Genomic DNA, 15,730 nt, shown 5'->3' with positions numbered 1-15,730 from the left:
GAGGTCAGGAGATCGAGACCATCCTGGCTAACACGGTGAAACCCCGTCTCTACTAAAAATACAAAAAACTAGCCGGGCGAGGTGGCGGGCGCCTGTAGTCCCAGCTACTCGGGAGGCGGAGCTTGTAGTGAGCTGAGATCCGGCCACTGCACTCCAGCCTGGGCGATGGAGCGAGATTCCGTCTCAAAAAAAAATAAAAATAAAAATAAAAGATAAAATAATAATAATAATAAAATGAAATAAGTAAATAAATGTTTAAAAAAATTTTGGTGGAGCATCTGATGAGTGTTTGGGCCGAGCTGGAGCTTTGCCCATCCCCTCTTATTTTCTGCACTTGACCCTCTTGTTTTCTGAGACTGGTCTCCCTCTGTCGCCCGAGCTAGAGTGTAGCAGTGCAATTGCAGCTCACTGCAGCCTCCACCTCCCGGGCTCAAGCAGTCTTCCCACCTCAGTCTCCTGAGTAGCTAGGAACACAGGTGCATGCCACCAGGCCCGGCTCATTGTTTTGAATTTTTTGGGAGAGACGGGGTTTCACCATGTTGCCCAGGCTGGTCTCGAACTCCTGGACTCAAGCCTTGGCCTCCCAAAGTGCTGGGATTATAGGTGTGAGTCACCACACCCAGCCAGGGTAGAAGGCACTTTGGAAGCATCCAGCCTTCCCCATTCATCTTACATTAGTGGAAATGGAGGCTTCCAGAGGTTTCAAGGTCACAGCCAAATCCAGAACCTCATCTTAGGCTCACTGGCCATAGTCCCAATGTCCAGTCTTAAGTCTTCTTGGGTATCTGTGGCTCACAGACTTTTGGGTGTTTGAGCCTCCTGCTGTGCACTGCTGGGTACACAGCAGTGACCAGCCCTGTCTTCACGGAACTCAGCGGGAGGAACAGATCCATCCCCAGAGTGGGCAGGACTAGGTTGGGGAACCCAGGGGTCTGGAGGGCTTTTCAGAGGGCAGGGGTCACTGAGTGGAGAGCAGAGGAGGAGTGAGACATTTGCTCCAGCGTGAAGTTGTTGGGGTGTGATGGGGTTTCTGGGTGGCAGGAGCAGTCTGGTTGGAGGTCTGGAAGCTGTCAGCATGAGACTGGTATCTAGGGTGGCCAGGAACTCTGCATGGATATGGTGGGAAGCTGGCACTCCTCTCACCTCAGCTCTTCCCTGCNTGGCTAACACGGTGAAACCCCGTCTCTACTAAAAATACAAAAAACTAGCCGGGCGAGGTGGCGGGCGCCTGTAGTCCCAGCTACTCGGGAGGCGGAGCTTGTAGTGAGCTGAGATCCGGCCACTGCACTCCAGCCTGGGCGATGGAGCGAGATTCCGTCTCAAAAAAAAATAAAAATAAAAATAAAAGATAAAATAATAATAATAATAAAATGAAATAAGTAAATAAATGTTTAAAAAAATTTTGGTGGAGCATCTGATGAGTGTTTGGGCCGAGCTGGAGCTTTGCCCATCCCCTCTTATTTTTCTGCACTTGACCCTCTTGTTTTTCTGAGACTGGTCTCCCTCTGTCGCCCGAGCTAGAGTGTAGCAGTGCAATTGCAGCTCACTGCAGCCTCCACCTCCCGGGCTCAAGCAGTCTTCCCACCTCAGTCTCCTGAGTAGCTAGGAACACAGGTGCATGCCACCAGGCCCGGCTCATTGTTTTGAATTTTTTGGGAGAGACGGGGTTTCACCATGTTGCCCAGGCTGGTCTCGAACTCCTGGACTCAAGCCTTGGCCTCCCAAAGTGCTGGGATTATAGGTGTGAGTCACCACACCCAGCCAGGGTAGAAGGCACTTTGGAAGCATCCAGCCTTCCCCCATTCATCTTACATTAGTGGAAATGGAGGCTTCCAGAGGTTTCAAGGTCACAGCCAAATCCAGAACCTCATCTTAGGCTCACTGGCCATAGTCCCAATGTCCAGTCTTAAGTCTTCTTGGGTATCTGTGGCTCACAGACTTTTGGGTGTTTGAGCCTCCTGCTGTGCACTGCTGGGTACACAGCAGTGACCAGCCCTGTCTTCACGGAACTCAGCGGGAGGAACAGATCCATCCCCAGAGTGGGCAGGACTAGGTTGGGGGAACCCAGGGGTCTGGAGGGCTTTTCAGAGGGCAGGGGTCACTGAGTGGAGAGCAGAGGAGGAGTGAGACATTTGCTCCAGCGTGAAGTTGTTGGGGGTGTGATGGGGTTTCTGGGTGGCAGGAGCAGTCTGGTTGGAGGTCTGGAAGCTGTCAGCATGAGACTGGTATCTAGGGTGGCCAGGAACTCTGCATGGATATGGTGGGAAGCTGGCACTCCTCTCACCTCAGCTCTTCCCTGCAGGCTCTGTGGACAGCAACTGGATCGTGGGTGCCACGCTGGAGAAGAAGCTCCCGCCCCTGCCCCTGACACTGGCCCTCGGGGCCTTCCTGAATCACCGCAAGAACAAGTTCCAGTGTGGCTTTGGCCTCACCATCGGCTGAGCCCTCCTGGCCCCCGCCTTCCACACCCTTCCAATTCCACCTCCACCTCCACCTCCCCCTGCCTCAGAGGGGAGACCTGAGCCCCCCTCCCTTCCCTCCCCCCTTGGGGGTCGGGGGGGACATCGGAAAGGAGGGACCCCGCCACCCCAGCAGCTGAGGAGGGGATTCTGGAACGGAATGGCGCTTCGGGATTCTGAGTACTAGGGGCAGTGTGCCCAGTGGGCCTGGGGTCCCGGGAAGGATTCCGGAATTGAGGGGCACGCAGGATTCTGAGCACCAGGGGCAGAGGCGGCCAGACAACCTCAGGGAGGAGTGTCCTGGCGTCCCCATCCTCCAAAGGGCCTGGGCCCGCCCCGAGGGGGCAGCGAGAGGAGCTTCCCCATCCCGTCAGTCCACCCTGCCCTGTCCACTTTCCCATCTACTCCTCGGTATAAATCATGTTTATAAGTTATGGAAGAACCGGGACATTTTACAGAAAAAAAACAAAAAACAACAAAAAATATACGTGGGGAAAAAAAAAGATAGGAGGCCTCCGTTTTCTCAAGTGTGCTTGGCTTGTTTGGAGCATTTCATCGGGAGTCCGGCCGCCCTGACCTTCCCCCAGCCGCCTGCAGGGGTCGCCAGAGGGCCGGAGCACGGAAAGCTGCGGAGCCGCACCACTGCCTGGCTTGACGCTGCATTGAGTCCGGCCCAGAGGGGCGCAGCGAGGCCCGGGATCGCAGTCTCCCCATCCGGAACATCTGCCCTGCTGGCGGACACCTTGGGCTTTCTCTCGCCCGAGGGTAGGGTCTCAAGGTCACTTGCCCCAGCTTGACCTGGCCATAGTGACTGTAGAAGACTTTGTTCCTGCAAACTGCAGCAGCAGAGATGACTGTCTCTGAGTGCAGACGGGGGCAGGGAGCTGGGAGAAGGTTCAAGCTACTGGAACAGCTTCAGAACAACTAGGGTACTAGGAACTGCTGTGTCGGGAAGAAGGGGCTCAAGGACTTGCAGGCATGAGAGGAGGGGCCTAGGCCAGACTAGGCTCCTTATGCAGCCATGGGGGTTGGGTCACCTATGTCTGAGGACGTAGTGCTGTCTGGATTTTGCCAACCTAGGGCTGGTGTCAGCTGACACCCAACACCACCAGCACCACTCCCGTGCCTCCGGGAACTGAAACCCTGTCTGCCCCCAGGGTCTAGGGAGGGAGGCTGCTGAGTAGAGCTGACCCCAAGTTACCCACAGAAGCCACCTCAGCCACCCCCTGCCAGCCAAAGCAAACAGGCCCGGCCCGGCGCTGGGGGTTCCTTACCAGGACCAGGAGTTCAGCCTCCCCTGACTCGCAGAATCCTCTGATCCCACCCCCTCCAGTTCTTGCTGTGTGACTTTGCCATTCATCTCGCTGCTGAACCGCGGGTTTCTCCTCTGAAACATCTGGGATTTATATCAGGGCTGTTAGGAAAGTGACAGCGTCTGAGCGCTCACTGTGGCCTGTCCATTGCTAGCCCTAACAGGATCACTGTGCCAAGGCTGTCCTCCGTGCTCGATACACATGTTAGCTTGTCACCAAACATCCATGCCGCTGCTTTCCCAGTCTGATGAGCAAAGGAACCCGATGCTCAGAGAGGACAATTCATTTGTCCAAGGTCACACAGCTGGCAACTGGCAGAGTCAGGATTCAAGCCCTGGCAGTTTGACTCCAGAATCCTAACCTTAACCCAGAAGCACAACCTCAAGACCCTGGAAACCACAATGCCTGTGGCAGCCAGGGGGAGGTGCTGGAATCTCATTTCACACGTGGGGAGGGGGGGGGTCCCCTGTGCTCAAGGTCACAACTAAAGAGGAAGCTATGATTAAAACCCAGGTCCCACTCGCAAAGCCTAGACTTTTAGCAGATGCACCACACTGTTCCCACCCCACTCCCATCCCACTTCTGTCCAGTCGCCTAGCCCCACTTTCTTTTCTTTTTTCCTTTTTTTTTTTTTTTTCTTTTTCTTTTTTGGGAGCCTCACTCTTGCTCAGGCTGGAGTGCAGTGGGGAGACCTCGGCTCACTATAACTTCCACCTCCCGGGTTCAAGTGATTCTCCTGCCTCAGCCTCCCAAGTAGCTAGGATTACAGGCGCCCGCCACCATGCCTGGCTAATTTTTGTATTTTTAGTAGTGATGGGGTTTCACCATGTTGGCCAGGCCGGTCTCAAACTCCTGACCTTAAGTATTCCGCCCACCGTGGCCTCCCAAAGTGCTGGGATTACAGGCGTGAGCTACCGCGCCCAGCCCCTCCCATCCCACTTCTGTCCAGCCCCCTAGCCCTACTTTCTTTCTGGGATCCAGGAGTCCAGATCCCCAGCCCCCTCTCCAGATTGCATTCATCCAGGCACAGGAAAGGACAGGGTCAGGGAAGGAGGACTCTGGGCAACAGCCTGCACATTCCCCTTCCACGCTTGGCCCCCAGAATGGAGGAGGGTGTCTGGATTACTGGGCGAGGTGTCCTCCCTTCCTGGGGACTGGGGGGGGTGGTCAAAAGGCCTCTATGCCCCACCTCCTCCCTCTGCCCTGCTGTGCCTGGGGCAGGGGGAGAACAGCCTACCTCGTGACTGGGGGCTGGCCCAGCCCGCCCTATCCCTGGAGGAGGGGGCGGGACAGGGGGAGTCCTATAATTGGACAAGTCTGGGATCCTTGAGTCCTACTCAGCCCCAGCGGAGGTGAAGGACGTCCTTCCCCAGGAGCCGGTGAGAAGCGCAGTCGGGGGCACGGGGATGAGCTCAGGGGCCTCTAGAAAGATGTAGCTGGGACCTCGGGAAGCCCTGGCCTCCAGGTAGTCTCAGGAGAGCTACTCGAGGTCGGGCTTGGGGAGAGGAGGAGCGGGGGTGAGGCCAGCAGCAGGGGACTGGACCTGGGAAGGGCTGGGCAGCAGAGACGACCCGACCCGCTAGAAGGTGGGGTGGGGAGAGCAGCTGGACTAGGAGCTAAGCCACAGCAGGACCCCCACGAGTTGTCACTGTCATTTATCGAGCACCTACTGGGTGTCCCCAGTGTCCTCAGATCTCCATAACTGGGGAGCCAGGGGCAGCGACACGGTAGCTAGCCGTCGATTGGAGAACTTTAAAATGAGGACTGAATTAGCTCATAAATGGAAAACGGCGCTTAAATGTGAGGTTAGAGCTTAGAATGTGAAGGGAGAATGAGGAATGCGAGATTGGGACTGAGATGGAACCGGCGGTGGGGAGGGGGAGGGGTGTGGAATTTGAACCCCGGGAGAGAAAGATGGAATTTTGACTATGGAGGCCGACCTGGGGATGGGAAGATAAGAGAAGACCAGGAGGGAGTTAAATAGGGAATGGGTTGGGGGCGGCTTGGTAACTGTTTGTGCTGGGATTAGGCTGTTGCAGATAATGGAGCAAGGCTTGGAAGGCTAACCTGGGGTGGGGCCGGGTTGGGGTCGGGCTGGGGGTGGGAGGAGTCCTCACTGGCGGTTGATTGACAGTTTCTCCCTCCCCAGACTGGCCAATCACAGGCAAGAAGATGAAGGTTCTGTGGGCTGCGTTGCTGGTCACATTCCTGGCAGGTATGGGGGCGGGGCTTGCTCGGTTTCCCCGCTCCTCCTCCTCTCATCCTCACCTCAACCTCCTGGCCCCATTCAGGCAGACCCTGGGCCCCCTCTTCTTCTGCTGGTCTGTCTTCCCCTTGAGGGGAAAGCCTAGGTCTGAGGCTTCTATGCTGCTTTCTGGCTCAGAACAGCGATTTGACGTTCTGTGAGCCTCGGTTCCCCCCCTGCTTTTTTTTTGAGCCGGAGTCTCGCTCTGTCGCCCAGGCTGGAGTGCAGTGGCCGGATCTCAGCTCACTGCAAACTCCGCCTCCCGGGTTCACGCTATTCTCCCACCTCAGCCTCCCCAGTAGCTGGGACTACAGGCGCCCGCCACCATGCCTGGCTAAGTTCTCTATCTCCTGACCTCGTGATCTGCCCGCCTTGGCCTCCCAAAGTGCTGGAATTACAGGCATGAGCCACCGCGCCTGGCCTCCCCCATCCTTAATATAGGAGTTAGAAGGGTTTTTTTTGTTTGTTTTTGTTTTGTTTTGAGATGAAGTCCTGAAATGAAGTCCCTCTGTCGCCCAGGCTGGAGTGCGGTGGCTCCCAGGCTTGAGTTCAGTGGCTGGATCTGGGCTCACTGCAAGCTCCACCTCCCAGGTTCACGCCATTCTCCTGCCTCAGCCTCCGGAGTAGCTGGGACTACAGGAACATACCACCACACCCGACTAACTTTTTTTGTATTTTTAGTAGAGACGGGGTTTCACCATGTTGGCCAGGCTGGTCTGGAACTCCTGACCTCAGGTGATCTGCCTGCTTCAACTTCCCAAAGTGCTGGGATTACAGGCGTGGGCCACCGCGCCTGGCTGGGAGTTAAGAGGCTTCTAATGCATTGCATTAGAATACCAGACACAGCTGTGATCTTTATTCTCCATCACCCCACACAGCCCTGCCTGGGGCACACAAGGACACTCAATACATGCTTTTCCGCTGGGCACGGTGGCTCACCCCTGTAATCCCAGCATTTTGGGAGGCCAAGGTGGGAGGATCACTTGAGCCCAGGAGTTCAACACCAGACTCGGCAACATAGTGAGACTCTGTCTCTACTAAAAATACAAAAATAGGCCAGGCGTGGTGCCACACACCTATGGTCCCAGCTACTCAGGAGGCTGAGGCAGGAGGATCGCTTGAGCCCAGAAGGTCAAGGTTGCAGTGAACCATGTTCAGGCCACTGCAATCCAGCCTGGGTGACAGAGCAAGACCCTGTCTGTAAATAAATAACGCTTTTCAAGTGATTAAACAGACTCCCCCCTCACCCTGCCCACCATGGCTCCAAAGCAGCATTTGTGGAGCACCTTCTGTGTGCCCCTAGGTACTAGGTGCCTGGACGGGGTCAGAAGGAACCTGAACCACCTTCAACTTGTTCCACACAGGATGCCAGGCCAAGGTGGAGCAACCTGTGGAGTCAGAGCCGGAACCCGAGCTGCGCCAGCAGACTGAGTGGCAGAGCGGCCAGCCCTGGGAGCTGGCACTGGGTCGCTTTTGGGATTACCTGCGCTGGGTGCAGACACTGTCTGAGCAGGTGCAGGAGGAGCTGCTCAGCTCCCAGGTCACCCAGGAACTGACGTGAGTGTCCCCATCCCCGCCCTTGACCCTCCTGGTGGGTGGCTATACCTCCCCAGGTCCAGGTTTCATGCTGCCCCTGCCACTAAGTCTTGGGGGTCCTGGGTCTCTGCTGGTTCTAGCTTCCTCTTCCCATTTCTGACTCCTGGCTTTAGCTCTCTGGAATTCTCAGTTCTGTCTCTCCCTCTTCCCTTCTGACTCAGCCTCTCACACTCGTCCTGGCTCTGTCTCTGTTCTTCACTAGCTCTTTTATACAGACACAGAGAGATGGGGTCTCACTGTGTTGCCCAGGCTGGTCTTGAACTTCTGGGCTCAAGCGATCCTCCCACCTTGCCTCCCAAAGTGCTGGGAATAGAGACATGAGCCACCTTGCCCGGCTTCCTGGCTCTTTCTTCGTCTCTGCCTCTGCTGTCTGCGTCTGTCTCTGTCTCGTCTCTGCCTCTGTCCCGTTCCTTCTCTCTTGGTTCACTGCCCCTCTGTCTCTCCCTGTTCTCCTTAGGAGACTCTCCTCTCTTCCTTCTCGGGTCTCTCTGGCTGATCCCCATCTCGCCCACCCCTATCCCAGCCCTTCTCGCCTCCCCCCGTGCGCACACCCTCCCGCTCTTTCGGCTGCAGAACGCTGATGGACGAGACCATGAAGGAGTTGAAGGCCTACAAATCGGAACTGGAGGAACAGCTGAGCCCGGTGGCGGAGGAGACGCGGGCACGGCTGTCCAAGGAGCTGCAGGCGGCGCAGGCCCGGCTGGGCGCCGACATGGAGGACGTGCGCAGCCGCCTGGTGCAGTACCGCAGCGAGGTGCAGGCCATGCTGGGCCAGAGCACCGAGGAGCTGCGGGCGCGCCTCGCCTCCCACCTGCGCAAGCTGCGCAAGCGGCTCCTCCGCGATGCCGATGACCTGCAGAAGCGCCTGGCAGTGTACCAGGCCGGGGCCCGTGAGGGCGCCGAGCGCGGGGTCAGCGCCATCCGCGAGCGCCTGGGACCCCTGGTGGAGCAGGGCCGCGTGCGGGCCGCCACTGTGGGCTCCCTGGCCGGCCAGCCGCTGCAGGAGCGGGCCCAGGCCTGGGGTGAGCGGCTGCGCGCGCGGATGGAGGAGGTGGGCAGCCGGACCCAAAAAAAAAAAAAAAAAAAATCAGGGGGCCAGGCGCAGTGGCTCACACCTGTAATCCCAGCATTTTGGGAGGCTGAGGCGGGGGGCAGATCATGAGGTCAGGAATTCGAGACCAGCCTGGCCAATATAGTGAAACCCCATCTCTACTAAAAAATACAAAAATTATCCAGACGTGGTGGTGGACACCTGTAGTCCCAGCTACTTGGGAGGCTGAGGCAGAAGAATTGCTTGAACCCGGGAGGTGGAGGTTGCCGTGAGCCGAGATTGCGCCACTGCACTCCAACCTGGGTGACAGAGCGAGACTCCATCTCAAAAAAAAAAAAAAAAAAAAAAAAAGATCAGGGCTGGGCGCAGCGGCTCATGTCTGTAATCCCAGCTCTTGGGAGACTGAAGCCTGAGGCGGATGGATCACATGAGCCCAGGAGTTCAGGACTAGCCTGGCCAACATAGCGAGATCCCATTTCTACTAAAATACAAAATTAGCCAGGAGTGGTGGTGCAAGCCTGTAGTCTCAGCTACTTGGGAGTCTGAGGCATGAGAAGAACTTATAGCTTGAACCTGGAAAGTAGGGATTGCAGTGAGCCATATCACACAACTGCACTCCAGCCTGGGTGACAGAGCAAGACCCTGTCTCAGGGCCGCCACTGTGGGCTCCCTGGCCGGCCAGCCGCTGCAGGAGCGGGCCCAGGCCTGGGGTGAGCGGCTGCGCTCGCGGATGGAGGAGGTGGGCAGCCGGAACCGCGACCGCCTGGACGAGGTGAAGGAGCAGGTGGCGGAGGTGCGTGCCAAGCTGGAGGAACAGGCCCAGCAGATAAGCCTGCAGGCCGAGGCCTTCCAGGCCCGCCTCAAGAGCTGGTTCGAGCCCCTGGTGGAAGACATGCAGCGCCAGTGGGCCGGGCTGGTGGAGAAGGTGCAGGCTGCCGTGGGCGCCAGCACCGCCCCTGTGCCCAGCGACAATCACTGAACGCCCAGGCCTACAGCCATGTGACCCGACTCCACCCCGTGCCTCCTGCCTCCGCTCAGCCTGCAGCGGGAGACCCTGTCCCCGCCCCAGCCGTCCTCCTGGGGTGGGCCCTAGTTTATAATAAAGATTCGCCAAGTTTCACCGCATGTGCTGGCCTCCCTGTGTGATTTCCTCTAAGCCCCAGCCTGTTTCTCTTTCTGCCCGCACACTGGCCACATAGTTCTCAGCTGCCTCCTCTCTGTGTCTGCATGTCTGTATCTTTCTCTCTGCCTTTTTTTTTTTTCTTTTTTAAGATGGAGTCTGGCTCTGTCACCCAGGCTGGAGTGCAGTGGCGTAATCTTGGCTCACTGCAACCTCTGCCTCTTGGGTTCAAGCGATTCTCCTGCCTCAATAGCTAGGATTACAGGCTCATGCCACCACACCCAGCTAATTTTTGTATTTTTAGTAGAGACAAGCTTTCACCATGTTGGCCAGGCTGGTCTCAAACTCTTGACCAAGTGACCCACTCACCAGCCTCCCAAAGGGCTGAGATTACAGGCCTGAGCCACCATGCCTGGCCTCTGCCCCTCTTTCTTTTTTGCGGGGGGGACAAAGTCTCACCCTGTCACCCGCCATCGCAGCTCACTGCGGCCTCCACCTCCTGGACTCAAGTGATAAGTGATCCTCCCACCTCAGCCTCTCCAGTAGCTGAGACTATAGGTGCACACCACCAGGATTAATTTGTGGAGTGTGTGTGTGTGTGTGTGTGTGTGTGTGTGTGTGTGTGTTTGTGGAGATGGGGTCTGGCTTTGTTGCCCAGGCTGATGTGGTACTCCTGGGCTCAAGCGATACTCCCACCATGGCCTCCTGAGTAGCTGAGACTACTGGCTAGCACCACTACACCCCGCTTTTTATTATTATTATTATTAGAGACAAGGTCTTACTATGTTGCCCAGGCTGGTCTCAAACTCCTGGACTCAATCGATCCTCCCCCACTGGCCTCCCAAAGTGCTAGGATTCCAGGCGTGAGGCACCGTGCCCGGCCTGCCCAACCTAATACCTGTTCCTCAGAGTTGCAACTCCAAATGACCTGAGATTGGTGCCTTTATTATGAATCCATTTTTATTTTTTTCTGCTGTCATTGTTCTCCCTCCTCTCCTCCAGTCTTATCTGATACCTCCTTCCCACCCCTCACCCCGCCCCGCCCCTCTGTCTCCCTATTCTCCTTAGGAGACTCTGGCTTCCTGTTTTCCTCCACCTCTATCTTTTATCTCTTCCTCCTACGGTTTCTCTCTCCCTGGCCTGCTTGTTTCTACCCCCAACTCCCTTCATCTGGGTTTCTCGCTCCAGCGCTCGGTTTGGTTTGAGCCCTCTGCTTCTCCAGTTCCCTCTGAGCTAGCTGTCCCTTCACCCGCTGTGAACTGGGCTTCCCTGCCCAACCCTCATTTTTTTTTTTTTTTTTTTTTTTGAGACAGTCTCGCTCTGTTGCCCATCCTGCAATGCAGTGGTGTGATCTTGGTTCACCGCACCGTCCACTTCCCGGATTCAAGAGATCCTCCTGCCTCAGCCTCCAGAGTAGCTGGGATTACAGGGGTGTCCCACCACGCCCAGCTAATTTTCGTATTTTTGGTAGAGACAAAGCTTCACCACGTTGGCCAGGCAGGTCTCGAACTCCTGACGTCAAGTCATCTGCCTGCCTCACCCTCCCAAAGTGCTGGGGCTACAGGCATGAACCACCTCACCCAGACCATCCCTCATTCTCTATCCTTTCCTCCAGTTGTGATGTCCACCCCTCATGTTTCCCAACAAGCCTACTGGGTACTGAGTCCAGGCTGGGAAGAGAAGGGAGCGGCTCCTTTGTCAAAGTCTGCACCAGGCCCATGCTGAGATGAGAGCTGGCGCTCAGAGAGGGGAAGCTTGGACGGAAGCCTAGGAGCCGCCGGCACTCTCCTCCCCTCCCACCCCCTCAGTTCTCAGAGACGGGGAGGAGGGTTCCCACCAACGGGGGACAGGCCAGGACTTGAGCTTGTATCTCCTGGGCCAGCTGCAATGTCTGCATGTCCCTCTGCCCGCCTTGGCTCCTGCACATCCTGAACTCGGTGGTTTCCCTGGCGCTGCTCTGATCACCCACCAGGAGGCAGCTCCCCTCCCCTGGAGATGACTCACCAGGGCTGAGTGAGGAGGGGAAGGGTCAGTGTGCTCACAGGCAGGGGTCCTGGTCCTCTGGGCCTGCTGCTGATTCACCGTGTGTCCAGGGGCTGGAGCAGCACCCTCTCAGAGCCTCGGTTTCCCCAGATGTCAATGAGGGGATCAGCATCAGTCACATCTGCCACCGGAAGAGTCGAACCTTGAGTTCTCACCTATAAGAATTTTTTTTTTTTTTTTTTGAGACAGTGCCTTGCTCAGTCGACCATGCTGGAGTGCAGTAGCACGATCATAGATCACCGCAGCCTCCAACTCAAGTGACCCTCCTGCCTCAACCTCCTGTGTAGCTGGGACCACAGGCACCCACCACCATACCTGGCTAATTCTTTCTTTTTTGAGACAGAATCTCACTCTGTGGCCCAGGCTGGAGTGCAGTGGCACCATCTCGGCTCACCACAACCTCCAACTCCCAGGTTCAAGAAATTCTCCTGCCTCAGCCTCCCGAGGAGCTGGAATTATAGGCGCACATCACCACACGAGGCTAATTTTTGTATTTGTAGTAGAGACGGGCTTTCACCATGTTGGTCGGGTTGGTCTCCAACTCCTGACCTCAGGTGATCCACCTGCCTCGGCCTCCCAAAGCGCTGGGATTACAGGCGTGAGCCACCACGCCCGGCCATATTTTAAAATTTGTTTTAGAGATGGGGTCTTACTATGTTGCCCAGGCTGGTCTCAAACTCCTGGGCTCAAGCAGATACTCCTGCCTCAGCTTCCCAAAATGGTCGGATTACAGGTGTGAGCCACCACGCCCAGCCGACCTATGAAGACGTCTAAGCAGACAGGGCACCCTATCTCACCACATCCCCAGTCAGATCCAGAGGTGATACAAGGATGGGAAGGAGGTTCCAGAACAAAGGCTGGCAGGGAGTTGTATGGGACAGGAGCTGATCCAGCAACAATCCAGAGAGACATCCTGGAGCCTGGGAAGGAGAAGGACAAAGAGCCCCTTCTTTTTATTTTTTATGTTTTTGAGACAGAGTCTCACTCTGTCACCCAAGCTAGAGTGCAGTGGCACAATCTCGGCTCACTGGGACCTCCACCTCATAGGTTCAAGCGACTCTCCTGCGTCAGCCTCCTGAGTAGCTGGGACCACAGGTGCGCACCACCATGCCTGAATAACATTTGAATTTTTGGTAGCAACGGAGTTTCACCATGTTGGCCAGGCGGGTCTCCAACTCCTGACCTCAAGTGTTCCGCCCACCTCGGCCTCCCAAAGTTCTGGGATTACAGGCATGAACCACTGCAACCAGCCAGTAGCCTCCATCTTTGCCCCTCACTGAGCCCTACTGGATGTTCTTGGTTGGGCGACAGTTTCCCCATCTAGAAAACTGAAACCCCTATAGCAGAGGAGAGAATGAGGCTGGAAAAGCAGGAGCACTGTTATTCCATTCTTGTGGGGTCAGGGCAGTAGACATCTGGGTTGATGTTTAGGGAATGCTGGGCTCATTTGGGGAAGTAGGGGGGCCCCTGGGGCTGACAGGGATTGGAAGCTCTGAACTGGCCAGAGGGATGTTGCAATCCTGCCAGGGTCTTGTCTATGCCGTCCCTTTCACAACCATCCCCCTACCGCCAGGCTGACACGTGGTTGTGGGGGCACAAGGCCAGCCAACCTAGAGTCTGAGGCTGGGCCGAGGACACCCTCCCCACCAGCTGCCAGGGTCACTGGCGGTCAAAGGCAGCTGGTGGGGAAGGAATTGGACTCCAGCCTTGGGGGACGGATGTGGTGATGGGGGGAAGCAGGCTTGGTGCCAGGAGGGGCCTCAGAGGGTGAATAAGAGCAGATAAAGTGTTGGGAGGAGGTAGTCAGGCAAAGCGGCTGAGGCCCAGTGGAAGGGAGGAAGGGGCGTACACTCAGAACTTTTCAGCTGAGGGTTTTAATTTTTTGAGATGGGGTCTCACTCTGTCCCACCAGGCTGGAGTGCAGTGGAGCAATCATATCTCACTGCAGCCTCGAACTCCTGGCCTCAAGCAATCTTCCTACCTCAGCCTCTTGCGTAGCTGGGACTACAGGCATGTGCCACCACACCTGGCTAGTTTTTGAATTTTTTTGTAGAAATGAGGTTTCCCTATATTGCTCAGGCTGGTCTCGAACTCCTGGTCTCAAGCGATCCTCCCTCAGCTTCCCAAAGCGCTGGGATTACAGGCATGAGCCACTACACCTGGCTAATGCAGGTGAGGTATTTACAGTGTCGTCCAGCTAAGGAGACCCCCTCACAAAAAAGGGAGACAGAACCATCAACTTAAGAGCCCAGAGAATATCAGGGTGGTCTGAGGTGCTTCAAGGGCTGGTCTGAAAGAAATTGGAGGTGGCACGCAGGGTAGGAGTGCGGGGCCAGCTGAGACCCCAGCAACATAAAGGAAAAGCTGTTGGAGCTGAGGAGGCTTGCTAAGAGAGGGGAAGTGGGGGAAAGAGGTGGTCTAGGGACATGGTGTGAATGAGGGGCGGTCGCGATCACAGGGTTATTACTGGAAGGCCCCTGAGGGCAGATGTCCACAGGGACAGGACGAGGCTGTCCTCTGAGTGGGGAAAGGGACTATGGTAGTCTGAGGACCCCCCAGAGTCAGGAAGATTGGGAGGTGAGAGTGCTGAACCCGTAAGGGGCTTTGGGGCTAAGGGAAGTGCCCAGGACCCCACCTGACCCCAACGCCCACGGGCCAGGGACAGAGGAGAAAAACGTGGGTGGACAGAGGGAGGCAGGCTCAGGAGGAGGAGATCGACATCAACCTGCCCCGCCCCCTCCCCAGCCTGATAAAGGTCCTGCGGGCCGGGACCTCCCACACCGGCCCTCCAGGAAGGATTCAGGTTGGTGCTGAGTGCTTGGGAGGGACACCAGCCTCCACTCTGCAAGAACTCAAAAAAAGGAGACGAGGGGATCGTGGGAAGGAGGGAGGGAGGACGGTGCCACTGATCTCCTGCACCCCTCCCTCTGCCTCCAGAGTGCCCCTCCGGCCCCGCCATGAGGCTCTTCCTGTCGCTCCCGGTCCTGGTGGTGGTTCTGTCGATGGTCTTGGAAGGTAAAAGTGGGACGGGAGAATTGCGGAGTTGGACTTTTGGAAGAGTGAAGGTGGCTACAGGCCTGGGTCCCGGCTTAGAGGACCTCTGAGAGCTCTGGGGCCCCTTCTGGGTCGTGGTTGCCCCATCGTGGTCGGGTGGGTCTCCAGGTTCGCCCAGGCTGTTCGGCAGGCGCCAAATCTGCCCAGGAGAGCCCTAGCAACCGATGACGTATTGACGCCCACACCTCTGGGATTGGCTGTCCTGCTTCTACAGCCTTGAAAGTGGGTAAGCGGGATGGGGGGCTCTGGGAGGGGTTAGTGCTGAGTAAGGCAATTCCCAGCGGCTTGAGCCCCACGCGGTCATTCCAGTATCCTCCCCATTCTAACCACATGATCCCCAAAGATCTCCTTATCCATCCCGGGATCCCATCCTAAGGGGGTTCCAATAACAAATTTTTGGCCGGGCAGGGTGGCTCACGCCTGTAACCCTAGCACTTTGGAAGGCCGAGGCGGGCAGATCACTTGAGGTCAGGAGTTCGAAACCAGCCTGGCCCACATGGTGAACTTCCGTCTCTAGTAAAAATACAAAAAATTAGCCCGGTATGGATGCACGCACCTGTAGTCCCAGTTACTCGGTAGGCTGAGGCAGGAGAATCACTTGAACCCGGGAGGAAGAGGTTGCAGTGAGCCGAGATTATACCACTGCACTCCAGCCTGGCAGACACAGCAAGACTCTGTCTCAAAAAAAAAAAAAAAAAAAAAAAAAAAATAAAAAAAAAATTAGCCGGACGTGGTAGTGCACACCTGTAATCCCAGCTACTTGGAAGGCTGAAGCAGGAGAACTACTTGAACCCGGAAGGTGGTGGTTGTAGTGAGCCAAGATCGCACCACTGCACTCCAGCTTGGGCT

The 15,730-nt window shown here is 56.4% G+C and overlaps 2 protein-coding genes and 1 long non-coding RNA gene across 4 annotated transcripts in view; all 3 read left to right on the top strand.

Moving 5' to 3' along the window:
- Nucleotides 1–2,960, top strand: part of TOMM40 (translocase of outer mitochondrial membrane 40) — a 15,157-nt gene extending 12,197 nt beyond the window's left edge. Inside the window, exon 10 of the mRNA XM_017874387.1 lies at nucleotides 2,303–2,960. Coding sequence (XP_017729876.1) covers nucleotides 2,303–2,442 — 140 coding nt within the window. The 3' untranslated portion in view covers nucleotides 2,443–2,960. The remainder of the gene's footprint in view (nucleotides 1–2,302) is intronic.
- Nucleotides 2,961–5,013: 2,053 nt separating this feature from the next.
- On the top strand, nucleotides 5,014–9,790 carry APOE (apolipoprotein E). Of its 2 annotated transcripts, none has more exons than XM_017874389.1 (5): nucleotides 5,014–5,151; nucleotides 5,922–5,987; nucleotides 7,382–7,574; nucleotides 8,187–8,664; nucleotides 9,404–9,790. In XM_017874389.1, exons 2-5 carry the CDS (start codon nucleotides 5,945–5,947, stop codon nucleotides 9,641–9,643), a joined length of 954 nt encoding a protein of 317 aa, XP_017729878.1. In that variant the 5' UTR covers nucleotides 5,014–5,151; nucleotides 5,922–5,944; the 3' UTR covers nucleotides 9,644–9,790. The 2 variants fall into 2 exon arrangements, with proteins under 2 accessions (XP_017729878.1, XP_017729877.1); XM_017874388.1 differs by having other exon boundaries at nucleotides 8,187–8,679; nucleotides 9,419–9,790.
- Nucleotides 9,791–14,540: 4,750 nt separating this feature from the next.
- LOC108531117 (uncharacterized) lies at nucleotides 14,541–15,340 on the top strand. The gene is made up of 3 exons (XR_001886068.1): nucleotides 14,541–14,630; nucleotides 14,765–14,842; nucleotides 14,990–15,340. It is a non-coding gene; the product is annotated as an uncharacterized LOC108531117 (long non-coding RNA).
- The last annotated feature ends 390 nt before the right edge of the window (nucleotides 15,341–15,730 follow it).

This window comes from Rhinopithecus bieti, unplaced genomic scaffold, assembly GCF_001698545.2.
Source record: "Rhinopithecus bieti isolate Rb0 unplaced genomic scaffold, ASM169854v2 scaffold_7888, whole genome shotgun sequence".
NCBI lineage: Eukaryota > Metazoa > Chordata > Mammalia > Primates > Cercopithecidae > Rhinopithecus > Rhinopithecus bieti.
This window is presented reverse-complemented; position numbering and strand designations above follow the sequence as displayed.

What these genes read in the sequence shown, in the direction of transcription:
- APOE (XM_017874389.1), top strand. Translation starts at nt 5,945, where the DNA reads ATGAAGGTTCTGTGGGCTGCGTTGCTGGTCACATTCCTGGCAG. An exon ending in GCTGGTCACATTCCTGGCAG is followed by an intron (nt 5,988 to 7,381) that starts GTATGGGGGCGG and finishes TGTTCCACACAG; the next exon opens with GATGCCAGGCCAAGGTGGAG. An exon ending in CAGGTCACCCAGGAACTGAC is followed by an intron (nt 7,575 to 8,186) that starts GTGAGTGTCCCC and finishes TTTCGGCTGCAG; the next exon opens with AACGCTGATGGACGAGACCA.